Source organism: Megachile rotundata, chromosome 13 (assembly GCF_050947335.1).
Source record: "Megachile rotundata isolate GNS110a chromosome 13, iyMegRotu1, whole genome shotgun sequence".
Classification (NCBI taxonomy): Eukaryota; Metazoa; Arthropoda; class Insecta; order Hymenoptera; family Megachilidae; genus Megachile; species Megachile rotundata.
In genome coordinates this window covers 13,045,034-13,065,476 of record NC_134995.1, presented here as the reverse complement: position 1 = coordinate 13,065,476, position 20,443 = coordinate 13,045,034, and the positions used below count along the sequence as shown (strand labels likewise).

At 40.9% G+C, this 20,443-nt stretch overlaps 3 protein-coding genes and 1 long non-coding RNA gene across 8 annotated transcripts; 1 reads left to right on the top strand and 3 right to left on the bottom strand.

The window, feature by feature from the left end:
- Nucleotides 1-776: 776 nt before the first annotated feature.
- LOC100876573 (synaptic vesicular amine transporter) lies at nt 777-3,535 on the bottom strand. The gene is made up of 7 exons (XM_003701374.3): nt 3,402-3,535; nt 3,137-3,343; nt 2,603-2,869; nt 2,507-2,547; nt 2,225-2,374; nt 1,847-2,168; nt 777-994 (listed from the first exon to the last, which is right to left on the bottom strand). Exons 1-7 carry the CDS (start codon nt 3,496-3,498, stop codon nt 777-779), a joined length of 1,302 nt encoding a protein of 433 aa, XP_003701422.1. The 5' UTR covers nt 3,499-3,535.
- On the top strand, nt 2,310-20,392 carry LOC105661961 (uncharacterized). 2 transcript variants are annotated; one of them, XR_013040327.1, is made up of 17 exons: nt 2,310-2,409; nt 2,496-2,846; nt 3,091-3,323; nt 3,389-6,526; nt 6,601-9,230; nt 9,296-10,983; nt 11,172-12,063; nt 12,338-12,452; nt 12,561-13,415; nt 13,494-14,254; nt 14,326-14,409; nt 14,509-14,934; nt 15,994-16,263; nt 17,088-17,523; nt 17,742-17,850; nt 18,220-19,130; nt 19,196-20,392. It is a non-coding gene; the product is annotated as an uncharacterized LOC105661961 (long non-coding RNA). The 2 variants fall into 2 exon arrangements; XR_013040326.1 differs by lacking the exon at nt 15,994-16,263 and having other exon boundaries at nt 2,311-2,409; nt 6,601-10,983.
- boss (G protein coupled receptor bride of sevenless) lies at nt 4,805-9,035 on the bottom strand. Of its 3 annotated transcripts, none has more exons than XM_076538986.1 (8): nt 8,901-9,035; nt 8,713-8,841; nt 8,121-8,609; nt 7,552-8,061; nt 6,653-7,141; nt 5,997-6,337; nt 5,557-5,793; nt 4,805-5,140 (listed from the first exon to the last, which is right to left on the bottom strand). In XM_076538986.1, exons 1-8 carry the CDS (start codon nt 9,022-9,024, stop codon nt 4,883-4,885), a joined length of 2,577 nt encoding a protein of 858 aa, XP_076395101.1. In that variant the 5' UTR covers nt 9,025-9,035; the 3' UTR covers nt 4,805-4,882. The 3 variants fall into 3 exon arrangements, with proteins under 3 accessions (XP_076395101.1, XP_076395102.1, XP_076395103.1); XM_076538987.1 differs by having other exon boundaries at nt 5,605-5,793; XM_076538988.1 differs by having other exon boundaries at nt 4,805-5,135; nt 5,605-5,793.
- LOC100876792 (Lysyl oxidase-like 1) lies at nt 11,823-18,355 on the bottom strand. Of its 2 annotated transcripts, XM_003701376.3 has the most exons (9): nt 18,218-18,355; nt 17,886-18,128; nt 16,059-16,205; nt 15,215-15,499; nt 14,654-14,860; nt 14,300-14,597; nt 12,852-12,980; nt 12,565-12,688; nt 11,823-12,055 (listed from the first exon to the last, which is right to left on the bottom strand). In XM_003701376.3, the coding sequence occupies exons 2-9, from the start codon at nt 18,085-18,087 to the stop codon at nt 11,933-11,935; spliced, it is 1,515 nt and encodes a 504-aa protein (XP_003701424.2). In that variant the 5' UTR covers nt 18,088-18,128; nt 18,218-18,355; the 3' UTR covers nt 11,823-11,932. The 2 variants fall into 2 exon arrangements, with proteins under 2 accessions (XP_003701424.2, XP_012136331.2); XM_012280941.2 differs by lacking the exon at nt 16,059-16,205 and having other exon boundaries at nt 17,886-18,223.
- Nucleotides 20,393-20,443: the final 51 nt, after the last annotated feature.

Genomic DNA, 20,443 nt, shown 5'->3' with positions numbered 1-20,443 from the left:
AGCATCAAGCACACTTTACCTCGTGTGAAATTCGCGTCGAGTGCTACACGCGAGTTTTTCTTCACTACGGGCAAATAAAACTTGACAAAACGCAGATTTACGGATTTTTAATTCAGGAATGTTCGGAAGAACTATAGGAAGCCTGCTGCGTTGTGACGTCGAAAGGATTGAAGAAATAATTCAAGGAATTTAGGTATCCTAAAGTTTTATTTCTAAAGTACAGCTGTCTAATAACAAACACTAAGAATTGATTTTGCAAACAGATCGCTGAGTTTCTTCAATTTCGAAATTAGCTGGATCCCTTCCGGAAGTTGGACGTAGCTGGTGAAATAGCCTGAGGACGTTACTTAGCAATTCGGGGGATGGTAATTTACTTCGTTATAACTTACGACGCTGTGTTACCGTCCATGGTACAGTTAAGTGGAAGTACAATGATGTCGGTAATGTTGTTTCTGAACGTTCCTCGGGTATTAGTTCGAGAAGGCTATCCACGAAAATTGATTGCGCAACGGTAATTCCTCAATTATTGCGCGGTAACTCGAATTCTTAACTCGTACTTAAGACTTCGAACGTTTAAATACACGTGGCTGAATATTTACATCTTCAAAGATATTTTCAAAAGTTTCATAATTCGAAAATCGTTGAATATTTAAATATATCTTGAATAATTTTATACGGATTATCTCTATATTCCTTACACCGTTAATTGTACTCTTGATCCGCTCCTTGATCAGGATTAAAAGAGGAATTATTTGTTGCAGGGAAAATTGAAAGGATCAAAGATCATCGTCTGACTCCTGAAACCGTTCGTACTTAGCCACGGATTTCTGAAAGGTTTCGTAATCCTTCTTTTCATCGTCTTGGGTCAATGATTTTCTCCTCTCCAGGGTGAGATAGATCAGCAGGGGACAGTAGGCAACGTTCATTAAGCCGACGATTCTCATGACCCATTGGAATCCAATCGATTTTACCATCTCACCGCCAAGGATAGGTCCTTAAACAAATGCTTGTCTTAAACAGGATCTTCAATATAAATTCATGCATTTGGGTTATTCAAGAATGATGCATGCACAATTCCAAGATACTGCTTCTACACTTCTTTAGCTTTCTAAGCTTCTTTATGAGAAGAGTCATGTCAATAGTTCTTTAAAAAAGAGACAGTATTTACCAAGAGAGCAGGCTAAACTAATATTACAGATTGTTCAGCTTCTTTATAAGAAAAGTCTTATCAAGAGTTCTTTAAAAAAAGAAGCAGTATGTACCAGGAGGGTAGACTAAACTAACATTATAGATTGTTTAGCTTTTTTATAAGCAAAGTCATGTCAACAGTTCTTTAAAAAAGAAACAGAATTTATCAAGAGAGTAGACTAAACTAACATTAAAGATTGTTTAGCTTTTTTATAAGCAAAGTCATGTCAACAGTTCTTTAAAAAAGAAACAGAATTTATGAGGACAGTAGACTAAACTAACATTACAGATTGTTTAGCTTCTTTATAACAAAAGTCATATCAACAGTTCTTTCAAAAAGAAACAGTATCTACCAAGACAGTAGACTAAACTAACATTATAGATTGTTTAGCTTCTTTATAACAAAAGTCATATCAACAGTTCTTTAAAAAAGAGACAGTATTTACCAAGACAGTAGACTAAACTAACATTAAAGATTGTTTAGCTTCTTTATAACAAAAGTCATATCAACAGTTCTTTCAAAAAGAAGCAGTATCTACCAAGAGAGTAGGCTAAACTAACATTATAGATTGTTTAGCTTCTTCATAAGAAAAGTCATGTAGCAGTTAGTTAAACAAAGACAGTTTAACAGTTAGTTTAAAAAAGAAATAATATTTACCAAGAGAGTAGGCTAAACTGACAGCCACTTGTTGAATAGAATAAACGGGTCCGTAGTCGCCATTTTGGTCCACCAAGCTAGCCAACAGTGGCACAAGAGCTGCGTCCGCTACACCGATACCCAATCCCATCCCCAGATGAGGAACAATCAGCTGAGACATTGTGACAGCGGACGGTATCAGTATAGCACTTATACCAACGACGAACATGGCCAGAACAGCGACTTTACTGCGGCCGTAACGATAAGCTATCACGCCAAAAAAGTTCGTTCCAACCAGGTATCCGACGCTGTCCGGAATGAACACTGTTCCTAGCTGCCACTTCTGTAACAAACATTCTTTCAGAAATTAACTCAGAGTTTATTGCTATGAATACTAACCTTGGGTTTTACGTGCATTCGCAGCCATATTGGTAAACAGGGTTCCAAAATTGCCATGGGAGAGGTTGAACACCATATAGCTCCAAAAATGATGAGTATGTGTGGATCAGACAGTAGATGTGTCCACGATGTTTTCTGCTCGCTGGAAGACTGAAATTCTTCATTATTTTTATTGAAGATAATGAGTAAGTGAAATTGGATTTGTTTAAATTAAATAGAATTTTTATCTACTAGAATTTGTATATACTCATGTACGTATTTTTGTTAACAGATGAAATTTACCTTGGTGTTAGTCTGAACGTCCAAAGTCAAAATTTGCAGACCTAAGGAAGATTCACTTTAATAACAAATTTTTGGATGGTTAAAAGAATTACGTACATATGGCAACAACGATGAAACAGGACACTAGTAAAAACGGCGCCATTTTTCCCTCGAGATCGTAAAGCACCGATCCAATGGGGTATCCCACGAGGACACCGAGTGCGATGCTCCCTAAAACGAAACCCATGATCTTGGACCTCTTGTCCTCTTCAGTATATTGAGAGGCGACCAACGACATCCCGGAAACTCCGATGCACGCGGAGGAAATGCCCTGGATACTTCGAGCAAGAAACAGGACCTCGTAAGTTTGCCCGAACGCGAACACTGCAAAAGTTGTCGTGTTCGAAGCAATTTCTTCGTTCATTTCTCTCTTCGTAGTTGAATCCTTCGTACCTTTAACTTATATTATATAAAGTATGCTCGATTCTACAAAAGATTTCGTTTATTATATGAATGCAAACTTTGACCGATAATTTATAAATCAGAGAAAAAATAATTATGACAAGGAGTTTAATAATTAAGTTTGACTAAATGAAATTTTACAGTTGATGGTACTGTAAAGGATGAGAATAAAAAGCAACGATTTCTCACGCATTGCCGCCAACAGAAGACTCAAGTTTCCGAGGAACAACGGTTTCGAATACCCCAGGGTACCGGTAAGAGTACCCACAGCAGGATTTAGTATTAATTGTACGAGAGCCTTCGAGCTCAGCAATAATCCAACTCGGCCGTTTTCATCGTTTTCGTTGCTCGTCGAGTTTCCCTCGAGAGTGCAAAGGTAATCGGGAATAATCGGCACTAAAAATGTTCATAGATAAAAACGGTGATCGATACTACTTTCAGCGAGTCCATTTACCAACAACCGTGAGCAACACGTTGTCCAAGAAGAGGCTCAGGTAAACCACCGTGACGATTATGACCCGCGAGTTCTTCTCTAATTCTAACATCGTCATCCTGGTGAACGGCCACGCGAATTCTCGAGGAAGTGGAGCCAACTACCACACGATTACGTGCACTCGAATCTTCCAGGGACATGCTTTCCCCATATCGATGAATCCTTCGATCGAGATGTTCGAACCCGAAGAGAAAACCTTTTTCGATAGCTGAAACAGGGTTGTATACGTGACTGGAAAGCGAACCAGCCACCATCGTGCTTTTATACAGGCAGGAAGCTTCGTCCTTGCGCAGAAGCTTTTTCACGAAATGCGAATTGTACGGCTGGTGTGCCGGGCCCCGTTCACGAGCCGGTGCACTTTTCGATTTATCGCCATTATGGCACTGCTTATCGAACACCGCCAGCCATCGTCGTTTCGCTATTTTTCACGCCGGCCACATGGGGCGGAAGTAAAACGCCACTGCGACGCTTACATCCTTCGCAGGATCTCACCCTTGGGACAACCTTGAACATTGGTCTTCCTCCTTTTTCCCTTTTCTTAATTTTCTCAGATGAACTTTAGCCGCGGATGAGTAGACTCTGAGATGTGGAATTTCTTTCTTAAGAAATTATTAATAATTATTCTGTACAATATTTTATATTTTGATACATGAATTATATAAAATTTGTGAGGTGGATCGTCAGTGAAACTATTGGTACAATTGTTTAAATAATTTTATAAGACAGTTCGTTTGATTTTAGTGCTTAATATTTCGGCATTGTGGATTACCGCCATCAGCCACCCTAGTTTCCGGTTACGGCACTGTCATCGATATTCATCGGGAACCCACACCTGTGTCCTGATTGCAGAATTACGATCGACAATAATGCAATTTTCAGCAGAGGAACACGTGAAATTGCTTCTCTCGGCCATGAGCCCTTTCTTCTCGTAAAAGAGCTTCACTTCATTTTGTACTCTAATTACTACGATAATGGCGCGGTCTAAGCGGTGCAGGAAATTCTATAAATCGAGAAAATTGAACGGTTCACGAGTACCATTTTAACCCTGCACGTATTACATTTCCATTACATTGCCTCTCTCTTACTTTACAGACTTGTATTTTATCGCTGTGCATCTCTATGCTTTACATCTCTATCCTTACACTTCTATATCTCTAAATTATTTCTACAAATCTACTCTAAATCTTTGTTCAAATCTTCGTGTCTCCTTGCTTACACCTAATATGTCTTTCAGATGGCACCTGTCGAAAAGTTAAATAGAAAAGTATGGAGAAAATAAAGTCCAAATGGAAGATCCCTTCTTAGGAAACGTCAGACGAAGAAGAAATTGATTCTTCACGAGGGGTCGGATAACAACAAATCTCTCGAATGGAACTCGTGATTTATTTCGTCGCGAGGACGATTTTCTATACGTCGCGTGACTACAATATGAACACTGGTCGTTAGAATCGGGTTATTCTGGTCACATTGTCCTCTTCGTCCTCTTCGCGGATGGTCGCCTCGGTCTGCGTCAATCTGGGACTGCTGGATCTTACGGGATACATTTCGTCGTGTATCCTACGACCTGACGGCGAATTATTCTCGATGTACACGTCGGTTTCTATGCAGTCTTTTTCGTCTTTGGTCCTCCGTTTCCGGTGACATTTTGGACGCGCGTAGGTGAGGCTCGCGTTCGTCTTCTCCGCGAGGCTCGTCCTTGACTAGAAACGTTATTCCCTAAGTTCTTTACGAAATATCTTCTCTGGAGAACTATCTTATAGCTACAGATTTACAGAATTGTCTATTGGAACCTTATAAGATATTTATTTAAAAAACTCAGACAATTGTGTAAGTTTGAGCAATCGGTGACACAGATCTATTAAACACTACAACACTACTAAATTGCGCTAACATTAAATAAACTGAAGCATTACGTCTCTACCGAAATAGCAGTACACATTTCACAGGCAGCATAGGATCAGTCTTGATCTCACCATGTCTCGTCGCATTTGTAAGTCATGGTATTAGATCGGATATCGAGTCGGGATTGGAAAGCTATTGATACGAGGTTGTGCGTGATACGTAACTTGATTATGCTAGACAAAAAAAGCTGCCAAAAATGTGAAAAAAATCTCACGTCCGCATCCTCTATGCAGACTTGTGGAACTGTGTATGAGTTATTCACTTCTCGCATTTCCGAATGATATCCATAATTGTTGTATCCGGGGTTCCTCCTCGTGTCAGAGTTTCTGTATGGTCCCAGGTACTTCTGATGAGGACTGGAACTACCGTAGTAGTTCGGGTACGCAGGTGTCACCTGTAAATTCGTCGTGCTGCCTCCAGCTGGGTGCACGTAGTCGTAAAATGGACGAGTCTGCGTGGGAAGAATTTTTAATAGTCAGAAACTTTTTTAATTTTACTAAATTGTTGTACTATTATACTACATTATACTATTGCATATTATATTAATATTATATTAGTTCTTCATGAACCTGTTCAACTTGTTAATGTTCATATAACAGTTAGGTAATCTCTATCACTCTGTTAAGACAAAAATTAATAATGTAACATTCGAACCTGTCTTCCGATAGTATTGACCCTCGGATCAGCAACTAAATCTGTGGATCCGAATCTCTGTCCGAACTCCTTTCCCCTTGCTAGGTGTTTAATCATGTAATAGGTCCTAGGTATCAGGACACCGATGATGATTAAGTACGCCGTGCCAATAATGCCGAAACAGACGACCATGTCGCGACATTCTGGCTCCACCAGGATGAAGCAGGTCAACCAGATTGCCCAGGTGATTAACAGACCGATCGACGTGCCGAAGAAACACTTTCCTTCCCGATAATTCCGTGGCAATCGCGAGATGAAGAAACACACGACGAACAGGGTGACCAGTAGAAATATATCGTAGCCTGAAATGAGAACGGTTTTGTATGGATTTCTTTTTATGGGGCATAGTCGCCTCCTGAGAAAAAATACGATCGTCGCGACAGGATTCTTTTATTGGAAACGCGAGTGGTAGAAATAAGATCGTGTGTTAAATGGATTGTTGACGAGGACTTCTATCATTGTGATAATTTTCGACTTGCTGAAGTATGAAGGTAACGTTATGCACGTAATTTTAAGTATTATATTTTTATCAAATTCAACTAACATTTCTAAATTTATTCCTCAGGAAGGAAGATGTTATTCCAAGGAAGATGTATATATCTTGAAGAAAGATTTACCTAGTAAAGCGATAAAAGCGAGGCTCCTCACGACGACGGCCGATTCATCCGCGCTAAGTGCGAAGAACATAACGGACAACGCTATCTGTACGCAGAACATGAAGAACACCATGAGGCCCTGCAGGTATCCGTTTATGTGAGCCGTAAACACGCCACCCTTGGAGAACACCAGAAAGAACGCCCTGGACAGCATCACGGAGAAGTCTATCCCAAAGGCTAACGTCGTTACAAGGATTTTCCTCGAGTTTAATGTCTCAGCGCCCAGGTAATCGTCGTTGATGCAGAACGGTAACACCGTCTGCAAGGTGAAAACATTCGCCAGTATCAGGACGATCGTTAACGCCGGATTCCCATCGAGAACGTCCTCGACGATGAAGCGGTAGATAATGAAGACAGCGATCACGCCGCAGGCGAACGTGCCGCACACCACCATCGTCAGGAAAATTGCTATCCAGTTGCCCGGCTTTAATAAACCCCTGTCGAGTGTATCTGCAACGTACACGCACACGTTAGTTGCCCCATTGTGTCGAAGCGCCGTTTTAAGCGGAAATCTTCGGCCTTATCGAGCAGCTTCGGCTATCGGGACACTTTAACTACCTCTCCGAGGCCGTTTGCGTTTAAAGGGGGATGAAGGGCTCGTAGAAACAGGAATTTGTTATCTTCTAAGGAGGAAAGCGGATGTTTTGTGGAAGCATTTGGGCCACTGATGGGTACTCAATGTTTAATTCCTGTATATTTATAAATTTTTTAATTAAATAATCTGATACTTCTTTTCTTTTTAGGTCAATGGCTTAGTGCATCGCTTGTGAAAAAATCGGTAACAGCAAATCATAGTGCAATCGTTAAAAGGACTTCCTATTTTACCAACAAAAAAACAAGAATGTACTACAGTTACAAACCTTTGGTCACACCACGTGTGCCAAATATCTTCTTGAAGTTCGCACAGTCTTCACAGTTCTTCGCGTATTTCTTCACGCACAGTTTCGGCATCTTCGGCACCCTCGACTCTGGAGAGATCCTAAATTTCGAGTTGGCCGGTTCGATTCTGTACCCGGCCGTATCGATTAACTCTTGCTGGCTCTTCATCGTCACGATATATCTGATCGAGTGCGATTTCGGCAGTATGCGGAGTGCGTTGTACACGTCCGAGTTTCGAATTTCCTGTTTCGAGTGAGTACTGAATCTAGGCAGCAGACAACCCTCGATTACTTTGGGGCAGTTTCGTCTGTGCAGGTCCTGCAGTAGCTGCGCCAGCTCGACGATCGCTTTGCCGATGCCTAGAAGGTGCGGTGAGTAGATGACGGAGCTGCTGGCTGTCTGGAGGAAGTCCTCCGTGGATGAGGCTTCCTGTAGCAGGTCCAGGTCGAACGGCATCGTTCTGATGACGTAGGAGCCTGGAGGAACTAGGTCTGAAAGAGGAATTTGAAGAAAATTTCCAAATTCGATTAGCAAGGAAAAATATTCTCACCATCGACGTTCGATCCATCGAGGGTTAAAATGACCCAGGTCTTCCTAGCTCCCTGAAGCTTCTCTCCTCTTTCGATCCACTGTCGTACATCGCTCCTGTGTCCGATCACAGCGATCACAACTTCCGTATCGTTTTCGTCCAGCTCTAAAGTATCTCCATAACGTTTCACACAAATACCAGCCTCCTTAGTCGCATCCAGGAATAAATTTAGCGCGTAATCAGAGCTGGCTAGTAATAGATGGACTGTCTCGAATCTGGTAGTTAAGTAATGCACCATCAGGCTGATCAAGGGCTTTGTTAAATTCTGCTCATCGTACGTGCTGATTGGCAGTACGCTGTAATTATGAAGTGGCTCTAGAATCATTAGGTATTCTGACGGTAACAATATACCCATTTCGTAATGATCCTCGCAGTCGGAGTCTACCGCCGTTTGCAGTGCTTGCTTGTACACCGTCATCTCATCGTGGCAGGTGTCGAAGACTTTTAAACCTGAAAGGATGATTAGCGATTATGCGAATAGCAGTTTATATGTTTGATCTAGTTATACGAGAGCAAAGAAGTACAAATCACTTGCAAAGTTTAGCTAATTTACCTAGAGTAAATCCAGATGTGAACTCGTACTTGTTCAAAGCGTGTATCACGTAAGACGCCGTGAAAATCTCTTGCAGACCCTTGGTAGACGTGTTGTTACAGTACGGTCCATGATTAACATCCACAAACACTGCAATCATGCGTAAGTACATAATCAGAAATCACTTAATCGAGCATAACGACTCTTACCAGATAAAACAGCATCCCCAGGGATCTCGAGCACGCTTCGATTCTTGGAACACACGTCTATGTCATCAATGGCGAGCGCCAATTGCAGAAGACTCAAAAGAACTCCTACTTTTGATAACATCATCGCAACACGTGTCCAAGTGGAGCGTTCAACAATTTGTTCACCTTCAGCAAAGATATGAGTAAGGGCTTGTTATCGTGCAAACGGAACGTGTCATTGTATCGTGTTTAATCGATACCCCATTCAGGGGCACGAGGACCCCACAAGTAGCTCGATTCTAGCTGCAAGAATTGCCATTATCGAGCGTTTGGTGGCTCGGTTCTTTTCAGGTGAGCTCCCTTTATTTGTCGCGTTTATCGCCACGAAGAAACAGTTTCATGGTTTTGTCCCGTAGCTCCCCAAGGAGTCCCCCGTTAAACCAGGAGGCGATCGGGTTGAAAACGACGACAGGACACGCAGGACACGCTACTTATCGTGATGAGTATCCACCGCAAACGCGTTATCCGCATTTGTTCCGATCGGATCCATCAAATCGCGTGATAAAGACCACTCCGGGGATAACAATTGGCCGGGAACACGCTCTTCCACCGTGTGTGTTTACGATTATCATCGGCCGCATTTCAGGTTAATAGCGACGTGCTCCACTTTGGATCCACCTCGAATCTTTCACCTTCCAAACAATTTTTCTACAATCACTTTCCTTCAATCTCAACTGTCCTTAGCTAAAATCTTCCATTTCTAGGATGTTTCCAAATGAGACTGGCATCGGAAAGAGCAGAGAAGAGGTGTCCATCTTACTACTCCCTCAAAGACATCTCCAGCTTCGAGCATTTAACTTGGAAACGTCGGAACTAGTACAAAACATGTCCACTAACGAAGTGACAGGGAACTATAGTTTCTTTATGCACTTGCCATGTCGATAACGGTTCATCGATCGATCACCTTATCAGTCACATGTACATGACTCCTCGCAGGTCCTCCAACTTGTTATTCACGAACGGGTCTCCAAAAACAAGATCCAAAGTACTCCACTTTATCAATCTCGCTCCACGGTAAACATCCTGATCAAAGTTTCTTTCCGATGCTATCAGCCTAGTTCCAAGTCTTTCTCATCTATTTCGAAGTCCGGTTCACTGACGGAGAGTCTTAGCTATCCAAGTCAGACAGGCTGGTGTTCGCGACTGGAAAGTTTCCAGTAGAAGTACAGGGGTCCGACTGAACGACGCTGTTTTTCGGCCGTGCTACGGTATAAAAGTTTCATGACTGCTGCGAGGGGAGCAGCTGGTGCACTGCACACGACAGTGACCACCACGGAAGCCATACCTCGGCAACTCTCCCCCTTTTCTAAACGTATTACACGTTCAGTCACGTTGAGTTCTGCAGCCATTTAAGCGGTGCACATGCGATCTAATTGACAGCCGGGGACACTGTTCTTCTTGACGGGGACACCCTGGCCCGGTTCAATCGACTCCCTCCCTCGTCGATGATCAAAAACGACAGTGAGATCCCCTGTAAGGGTAACCTAGTTTGGAGATTCGTGTCGACGGCCTTTTCCTTGACTCTTGGTTGAGTCATCTTCCTCTTGCAACCCCGTAATTTGTTTACCAGTCTATACAGGACAAATTAATTCTTAAAATTGAAGGAACGAGTCGTTAATTTCGTGGGTGACGATTTTTGGCATGCGAATGTAGGACAGAAAGATTGTTCCTTTAGAGATGAAAATTTAGGGAGGATATGATTTATCAGTTGACAGAAATGGTTGTTTTGCTCAGTCAAATTTGAAGGATATTCGGTACAATTAGAAACGAGGGAATTTGATTTACTGCGATTTTTAGTAGCAGTTTAAGAATTGTAAAGAAATCTTAAAAGGTGATAGTTGACACTCAAGGCCTCATTTCCACAGAGAAGAAATAGGTGACAAAGTCTAGCTGTTAATTATCAGATTATGAACAACCGTAATCGAAGGTGACAGGGCACCAAGGTTCTTCTCCTAAAAAAAGAACGACCTAGTTTAAAGCATATGTGCTCTACTGACGTTCAAATTTGAACTAAAAAAAATCTTCAAATTTCCAAAGTATCAAGGTTGGTATCAAAATTAGAGTAACAGCAATTGTGCATAACTTTATATAGCAGTTGTACATAATTTTTATTCATCAAATATTGCAACATCAATTTAATATTATAATATACAGCAGACAATATATAAATTGCACAATAGATAAATTAATATAAATACAAAATTTTTAATATCAAATTTTGTGTTCTTACAGAAATGAACTGATTTAGAAAAGAAAATGACGATGCGATTTTTAATACCCGGTTGGAAATGCTCGTTTTTCGAACTATTTCACCGGCGAAGAAAGAGAGGGAGCCTCGATCATTGCTCGCAGCCGTCCCCGGTATTCCAGGGCACCGAGTATCGACTAGACACGGTTCGAACATCGAGGAACCACTCTCCTGAATTGTTCAATTTATTAGCGTAGTCGTGGTTGAAAATCTAGAACAAACTATGAGGATAACTGGCGTGGGTCGAGACCGTCTATAAATTTACTCCTAGACTTCGAAACTTGAGATTCCATCCGCGGAGAGTATCAGTCTGAAGGAGGTCGTTCTCCGACCGCTTCGATCTGTATAAATGGTTGCTCGACTCGAGCGCCAAGGGGTAGTTTTCTTACATAGTTAACACTATTGTCGTGAAACATCTTACCATTTTTTCAGTATACATGTATATGTAATATGCAAACGTTAAGATGACAATGTAAGCTTACATTGAAAAATCTTGTCAATGAAGCTGTTCAGATAATAATTTAAATGTAGGTACACGCTTACATGTCTACATGTCTACATGTCTCATAAAGTTCTCAAAGAATTCTCCAAACGCTTCTTCGTACCAGATAAGGGTAGGCAATTAAGGACAACGATTACTCTCAGAGATTTATTGTTACGCATCGCAAACAATGGATTTTAATTAACAGCCGTGATAATGCGCTTCTCTTCTCATCGGTCCAAGCATTATCGTAACGGGTCTGTGTCAAGGTCTGCCCATAACGCAACTGTGCACCGTGGCAAATGTTTCCGTGTATAGGAGACGACAGATCGCAGCGTTATTGTCGAACGACATCTCGCCCACTTTGAACTCTGGATTTACCGCGACCTGAAAACGTAAATATCGTTCGATTACGTTCCTCCTCTATGGTATCGCGATTGCTCGGCTTCACGACTTTATGGACCAGAACTACCCCAGCTCTATTTTATCCGAATGTACACGATCCTCCTCCGCGCCATTACCGTCCTCGTTAACCGACGATGATCTTTCGTTATCTTCCTTCTTACGCAATTCCTTTCTTTTCAAAACATGGACTTGTGTTATAATAAATTCTAGCGTAAGTTTATGTTTAATTCTAGTGTATTTGTCTACATGCTACTATTTTTTTAGGTTCTCGCGATACGTAATTATGTGTGCTGTTAATTCTACGGACTGGCATTGTATATAAGGAAGAAATACATTAATGAGGATGTAAAGCAAGGAGCTTTACGGAGGTAAAAGTTTTGTAAGTATTAAACGTCTCTATTAATCTGCTAATAATGTCAAATGATACTCCGCTAATAATGTGAAATAATAATCTGCTAATAATGATAATCTGTTAAATATTTTGCAGATACCTTGAAGACGTATTCACCAGGCAGTAGTTCGGAAATGTCCACCCACTGGCAATCGATATTGTGTTTGTATATGTCGCTACAATTGACGGAGATGCCTTGGTCACCGTAATTGGCGCATTTGTACCTGAAATCGTGGCGTGCTCGCTTTAATTGGCTCGCCAATTAGACGCGTCACAAGCACGAAAAATCATTGCGATTCCGGCATCACTTAGCGTGTACATACACGCGCCGTCGGCCGAGAAAGCAAGCAAACGGATCGTTTTGCTAACGAGACTAATTACGTTTACCTCGGCTTCACTCCGTCCAAGCATTGATTGTCCTCCAGGCAAAAAGACGCTTTGTGACCCTCTGCGAGTCTGCTACCGTTCCTGTCCAATACGTCGAACGTGGCGAACACCTCCATCGAGTGATAATGCCTGTCGTTAACAAGGCATAATGTGAAATTAACGATCGAGCTGGGCCTCCTCCATGATTGTCGTTCACACTTTGATACGGAACGACGATAAAACGATCGATTCTGGGAAACGGATAAGACACCGTTGCCACAGAGAACGAACTTTGTCAGGGACATTATCCTTGGGAAGTGCCATCGATTTCGTCCGAGTCGTTAACACGTTGAGTGCTGCGAGCCTCTAATATTGTTTGTTGAACCTGTATTCGCTCGTGTCGACTCGTCGTTTCTCATTTTAGGATGCTATTTTAAATTTATTCTCGAGATGATGCTTGAGATAGGAGACAAATATTAACAGAGGATGTTAATGCATTTGGAGCTTGTTATTCTTCGTTTTGGAATTATGGTTTTACTCTTAAAACTTGTACTATGGGTATAACATCTTGACTGACACAATTTGGTATGAAATATTATGAAGATGTTAACAAATTTTACTATTAACACATTTGTCTTGAAACTAATCCTCCCTCGTTTGCAGGTAAACTTGCTGCTATATTCTGACAATGGAATTTGTGATATATTGAACTTGTAACTCTCACGAAAATTAACTCTGAAGAACACGTGAACTTTCCGTAAAATTTTGACGTCAAAAATGAAACAACCCGTGAAGTTGTTTTCGTTTTTATGGATCAACAACTCCGTTAATCAATTTCGAGGGAAGAAGATAGACGAGGCGTTGAACATCCACATCTTTCCATAAAAGCACGATTGACGTCACCAGCGAAGTTATGTTACAACTTAAAACCATCAACGCAAGGTTTTTTCGACTGGTCAATATTTCCACACATTGAAGAGCAGCGTGGATGATAAACCGTCGTTACCAGAAGAGGAACGCCTCCGCGTTGGACCGTCGAAGATTCAAAATTAGTCCGAGTTACAACGAAACAGACGGCGAATTGCCAACGGGATCGAAGCGATATTACTTTTTTTCCTGCTCTCTTCCATTCGTGATTGTTTTATAAAATGGCTTGCAAGCCGGTTGCCAGACAAGGATAATAACCTGGAGAAATTGTAGCAGACAACCAAGTTCTCGCGTCTAACTTCTGGCCGACAGCAGTCGGGTATAATAGCGAACGAAAAAGGTCTCATATTTCTGTCCAAAGTGAAATCGAATATGATAGCTTGCAAAAGTGTTTGAATATTAATACTATGACTCTTCCATTCGCTGCATATGGCCATCTTATTGCAAATTACTTTATTTAAATACTAGTTACATTAGAAATGATAGACTAGTATCAGGTAAGAAGAAACTTTACGACTTTCTCTACACGATTTATCACTCACATGTGACACATATGCCATTCCCATAGGTGTTTCGGCACGGAGGGTCGGAAGTCCGCGGTCCCAGCGTTCAAGATCCTCGCGGTGAACCGAAGCAACCTCCTCGTCTCCAGGTGCCAATTTTCCGACTCCTTCTGAATCTTATATGCCTGCGAAGCAACGCAATTCTCTTCCATGGCACACTGCAGCCAATACAACTGTCTGTCTTCCAGGTGGGCCGTACGCATCAACTCGATATGATCAAACACCAAATCTGGCATCTCCTGGAGACACACCACACTGGCCACATTTTCTGCGGTTCCTACGAACAATGCAAATTTGGAATTCGATGTAGTTTTGGGTTGTACGATCGTTTACCTGGACACTCGAGGACCTTGTCGTGCAGACAGTCAATCAAGTTACTCTCGTCTCCGTGACACTGCACGCCGCTGAGAGTCATCGGTGTCTTCTGGCCACCGAAGAAGTTCGTCTGAATGGCGTCGGAGGCGTAACCGAGGCCCAATTGTCTGCAAACCACTGCCGCCTCGAACAGGGACCAACCGTCACCGCAGACTACACCCCAATCTAAAATGAAATTATCTTCAGCTTCTTTCCAATCTTCAGGGAAAAGAAAAAACTTGGTGCTACATTTGAGAATGGTGATTGAATGCTTTGACATCCAATACGTTACGAGTGCACAACAAATAGAATGACAAATTAAATAGATACAAATAATAGTACGTCTGGTAATTTACGAACATGTGTGCTTCAAAGACACAATCTAGAACTCGTAATTTAGCGAATCACAAAGGAACTTTTCTGTTAAAACTTGCATCGCCTCTCACCGGCAGTGAGACACGTTGCACACGAACCGTCATTTCTAATCGCAACAATCCAATTTACCTTCACGCCAAAGGCACGTATCGACATTAGTGTTACCTGAATGTCCAAGTTTGACCTCGACTCTACCCTCGCTGTGGACTCGTCCACCGACCAGTCTTATCGCCATTCCCCGGTGATGTACATCCTTGATTCTCTGTTTTTCTGGCTTCCTTCTGCCCTTCGTTCGTCTTATCGTTTCTTCTTCGTTCTGTTCCTCATGGGCGCAAATTACACCTGCAGCCTCGCTGTTCTCGCAGTCGGATGTACCCCATCCGTCGAACCGACACTTGGATAATTCATCCTCGCTGCCGTCGCAGTACACGTTGTCCATCCAATACCTTCCTGATAAAAAGACATTTATATTCGCTGTTTTTTATCGTGCAAATGTAACACTGATCCTTTGCGATTTGATCTAAAGAAGATACTTCTTTCATAACTCTATTCGAAAGAGTATGTATGTGATTTTTTCGACCTTCGAATACTTTTATTGCAACTAGGGGAAGGCAAATTGACCTCGATTAATAGGAAAAGGTGAAAGATAGAGCTGCAGCTACGTTTACGCTAAATTAGCTTATCGATTATCGATTTCATTCTTTACACTTCCTCGAACAGCAAATCTTGAATAGAACATAGCGAAATAGATTTCGTTAGATCACATTTGTCAAATAAAATAAATTTGAAAGCAAATCAAAGTGGGCTATATAATATTTAAAAGTATATTTACAGTTTTATAGAACCGCAAAGAATCAGATTTAGCCCAACGTGAAGGGACAAAGGATCAAATAAGGGATGAACTTGTTACGCTTAATTGACAAGGTTCTATTTCTCCGTTGCAGATCCTATTTATTTCCGTTCACGTGGCAGAAAAGGAAGTATTGACGAAGAGACAGTATTATCTCACTTCTGGCTTGACCAAAGTGACCGTTCGTCGTTGGTTTAATTGCACCGTCGAAGCCTAATTGCCTGCAAACCACATTGGCCTCCAAGTAATCCCATTCGTCGTCGCATATACTGCCCCATTTCCCGTCGTGAAGTATTTCCACGTTTCCTGCATAACCAATCGAATTATGGCCTTAACACGTTTCCCGGCTCCTGCATGGTTTACGGTAAACTTTGGAGAACAGACTCGATTAGGTGCCTCATTCTATCAGTTCATTAAAAATTAGACCGCTTATTTTGACACTGGTGGTCCATTTTTTAAAAAAAAAATGAGATGTCAAGTAATTTATGCTTAATTTAAAAATTGGACCATTTATTTTAACAGTAGTGGTCCTTTTCTTTTAAAGAAAATGAGATGTCAAGTAATTTATGCTTAATTTAAAAATTGGACCATTTATTTTGACAGTAGTGGTCCATTTCTTTTAAAGAAAATAAGATGTCAAGTAATTTATGCTTAATTTAAAAATTGGACCTTTTATTTTGACACTGGTGGTCCATTTTTTTTTTAAAAAAAATGAGATGTCAAGTAATTTATGCTTAATTTAAAAATTGGACCATTTATTTTAACAGTGGTGGTTCATTTTTTATAAAAAAGATGAGATATTATGTAATTTATGCTTAATTTAAAAATTGGACCTTTTATTTTGACACTGGTGGTCCATTTCTTTTAAAGAAAATAAGATGTCAAGTAATTTATGCTTAATTTAAAAATTGGACCTTTTATTTTGATAGTGGTGGTTCATTTTTTATAAAAAAGATGAGATATTATGTAATTTATGCTTAATTTAAAAATTGGACCATTTATTTTGACAGTGATGGTCCATTTTTTAAAAAGATGAGATGTCATGAAATTTATGCTTAATTTAGTGTAAACTTTTTTTATGGACTTGCACCATTTTCATAATAAACGGTTCAATAATTTGCGTTGTCTATTTAATAATCAAATTATATATTCTCGTATGCAAACATTTTTATATTCATATATTTTCAGGACAGAATTTAAGGAAGAATTTAAAAAAGGAATCTCTGAGAGTTCAAATTATGTAATAAATTGTCTCGAGATTTCCACCAGAAATCTCACAAACGAAGTGATACAGTTTCTGGGAAAACGAATCAAGGGACGTTGTAAGCGGGTGCAGAATTGGCAAGAAAGAAGAAGAAAGGCAGCACGGAATGTAATATCCAATGGATGGGTAATAAAAATTGACACGCGAGCGTCTGGGACGGTTTCTATCCTGTTTTATGGTTCAATTCGACGATGGTCGTATACCACCTCGTGGCTGTTCGCGGTTCTGTGGCTGCGTGACGTTTACTACTACCACGCTGACACACAGTCGTTGACATAAATCATCCTCGAGTTGACCCCTTTTTAATCGCCATTACACAACGTGCACGAGAAAACGCCTGATGAAACCGCAACGTTTCACGTAAGTCATCTATTCCTAGATAGCGTGCTTTTATTTTATCGCGAAACGTCAGACACGCGAACCGTGCCTGCCCTTCAGCCCCCTATTGCTTTCGATTTTATTTTCGCTCTTGGAAGTCAAGAACACCGTGTGAATTGTACTAAATTTCTTATTCTTCTGTTTGTTCAGCTATTTGATAGCGAAGGCGGTACTTTTTATTCATGAATTTTGAATTTTAGGTTCCATATGGAGACTCTGCGAAGACACCTTCAGCTTTGGAACTTCGGAGATTAGAAATCTAGGAAATTTGGGATCTTGAAATTCTGGAAATTCGAGAGATTGAGAATTGTAATTTGGAAGAATATGCAATAATTTCCTGTTACCTGAATGTGCACCCTCACCGCCCACAAGCTTCACGGCGCCCTCCTGTTTCTTCAATTTCCGGAAGTCCTTGCGCAGCTTCTTCACCATACGCGCCTTCTTCTCCCGAATCTTGTCCCAGGTGCTATTAAACCCAAGACACACATCTGGCAAAATTAACATAGTCAAGAACCCAAGAAAAATGAACCTTCTCCACTTCATCATCGACCCCGGTCACTCAACCACTAACATAATCTAGTAATCGTCTGAAACGAAATTATCATTCTATTAACATCGGTAACAGATCTTTCCTTTGAAGACGGTGTTAAAATCACGCCACGTGTATTTCGTTTACAGAGTATCACGAGAGACTGGTTACGTTGATCACGCGATGGAATATCCAATCTTTGCTCCAGCTGGAAGGCGAGAGCGATCTCGAAGAGTTACGCGTCTACAGTGGAACACTTTGGACGATCAGCACATGGTAGATCGCTTTTTCTAGCCTCCCTTCCTTTTCCTTCTCGACGTGGGATCCGATGGATCCATTCGACAGCTTACGTTGAGTCAGTCTGATGGAATTGGCAGATTTCCTCCATTTCATTGATTCAGATGTTACAAGGACTTTTAGCGAGATTAATTTAATATACGGACTCCATTTATAGCTGCTGATCATTCTGTTAATTGCGGAAGAGGACTTGATTCAGCGACTCAACTATAATTTTTCAATATTCTTTTACGTTGCTGAAGTTTACTTCTGACAAGATCCCTCTTCGACTCAAACGTTCCAGGATGATGAAGCTCTCAGGATTTTTCGAATTCCTTCCAAAGTTTTGAGTGTTTACTATCGTTTATCATGTTACATGGTCCATCGACTGTATTTAGTCGAAAGATTAGGCCTGTAAACACCTCATACATTGTACCCGATGATTCAAAAAGCGAGCACGGGGTTTTTTCTCGGACGAATCCAACATCTCGAGTATCATCAGTCAGCGGCGAGCAAGGCAATTCGATCTGAAGAAAAAGATCCGAAGCTTAGAAGAAAGCCATGGTGGCCTGTGGAGTGTGGTTCTCGTTACTCGATACACCGGTCTCCTATCGTTTGCATAATCGTGGGTCACCGATCGTTTATACTGTGGACGCGGTCAAAAATTGCTAGCCTTATTATCAGATTTCCAATAATCAAATGTTTGTGAACTATGAATGAATTTAACTATTAATGAAATCTTAATGAGATGTTCAGAAAATACTAATGAGATGCTCCAGACTAGGTAATTTTGTTAGAGTTAAATAATAACTGCTGGCACCTGGAAGTACATGAGAATTAATTTTTCAGGATAATCGAGAGGTAACAACGTGTAAGATATTGAAGAAAGAAGAGGCTGAATATCATAGATAGGTCGGATGGTTGGCTTCGCTCAAACTTTTTCACCGTTCTCCACTTGTTCATGACCTCACCGTCGCCAGCCGGGCGAGGACGAAGCAAAAAATCGTATAATTCAAGTAACAGGCCGCTTTTGACATGGTTCGTTTCGTGGCGTAACACGACCAACCAATTATCGTAAGCTATTAGTGAAAACGACCCACGGCTAAATTCTTGACATACTTCTGATATGAGGCATGCCTGTTGGGGATGGCGAGGGATGAAGAGGAGCTTCTTAAATCCGCACGACACTCGACCAGGAGTGGCCTGAAATTTCGACGTACGGCAGAAAATTAAACCTTCGGTTATTTTACGAAGCTTTAATTTGACCTGGAGCGAATTTCGACTATGAAATAATATCGACGTAATTCGTGATAATACACACTGCGTTATTACGTAAAAAGAAGAGGAGGAAATTAATTTATTTCGGTCGTAAATTACAAAATTGTATACGCGAGAGAAAAACTGTATCGCCTTTCTGTCTCAACAACAATAGCGAATATCGTAAATCGTGGTGCCTGGTGTAACGCGCTATAGCAGTTGAATTATAGTTCTCGATGCCTTCTAACCGCAACCGCAACCATTAATGACATACATGACTGATACACCAGATGCATTGTTGCTCCGGCCTCGCTTCTTGAATTATTCGTTTTTGCGTACGCGAAGGGGATAATTTTAGCGCGGACCGTACGAGAATCCAAATTAGAGTCGGTTGGTAAAGGCGTGAAAAACGCGCGGCAACTTTCCTACTTGTACGCGCCGCGTCATCTCACGTTGGAGATTTCAACAGATCCCACTACGATGTATCTTTTATTTACTTTCTTATTTCGTTTTTCAAAATACCACGAGTATTTCTTCCACGATGTTTCTGAAAGAACGGCCAATGGTAACTTTGAGGGTGGCAGCAAATTACGGTGACACATTTCTTTTAGTGAACTGTATAACATTCTTTATTCTTGTCAATTATTTTAGACTTTACTGATTTAATGTCTTAATAGAACTATAATTATATTTTACATATTAGTAATATGTTACAGATTATTGTTTGCACGTAGGTAAAATTACATGTATATAAAATTTAAATAAAAATAAATAAATTAGACGCTTAAATTGTGTAACAGATTCAATTAAAAGTTTCGATAAAAGCAATGAAACAAAAAT

Coding starts and splice junctions, on each gene's coding strand:
- boss (XM_076538986.1), bottom strand. CDS start 9,024: ATGATGTTATCAAAAGTAGGAGTTCTTTTGAGTCTTCTGCAATTGGCG. Junction 6,338..6,652: donor CGCTTTTATCGCTTTACTAG/GTAAATCTTTCT, acceptor TTCTCATTTCAG/GCTACGATATATTTCTACTG. Junction 5,794..5,996: donor TCAATACTATCGGAAGACAG/GTTCGAATGTTA, acceptor CTTCCCACGCAG/ACTCGTCCATTTTACGACTA.
- LOC100876573 (XM_003701374.3), bottom strand. CDS start 3,498: ATGACGATGTTAGAATTAGAGAAGAACTCGCGGGTCATAATCGTCACG. Junction 2,169..2,224: donor GAATGCACGTAAAACCCAAG/GTTAGTATTCAT, acceptor TGTTTGTTACAG/AAGTGGCAGCTAGGAACAGT. Junction 995..1,846: donor CAGTTTAGCCTACTCTCTTG/GTAAATATTATT, acceptor CATTTGTTTAAG/GACCTATCCTTGGCGGTGAG.
- LOC100876792 (XM_003701376.3), bottom strand. CDS start 18,087: ATGATGAAGTGGAGAAGGTTCATTTTTCTTGGGTTCTTGACTATGTTA. Junction 14,861..15,214: donor GGTCAAACTTGGACATTCAG/GTAACACTAATG, acceptor ATTTCATTTTAG/ATTGGGGTGTAGTCTGCGGT. Junction 12,981..14,299: donor GAATGGCATATGTGTCACAT/GTGAGTGATAAA, acceptor TGTTAACGACAG/GCATTATCACTCGATGGAGG.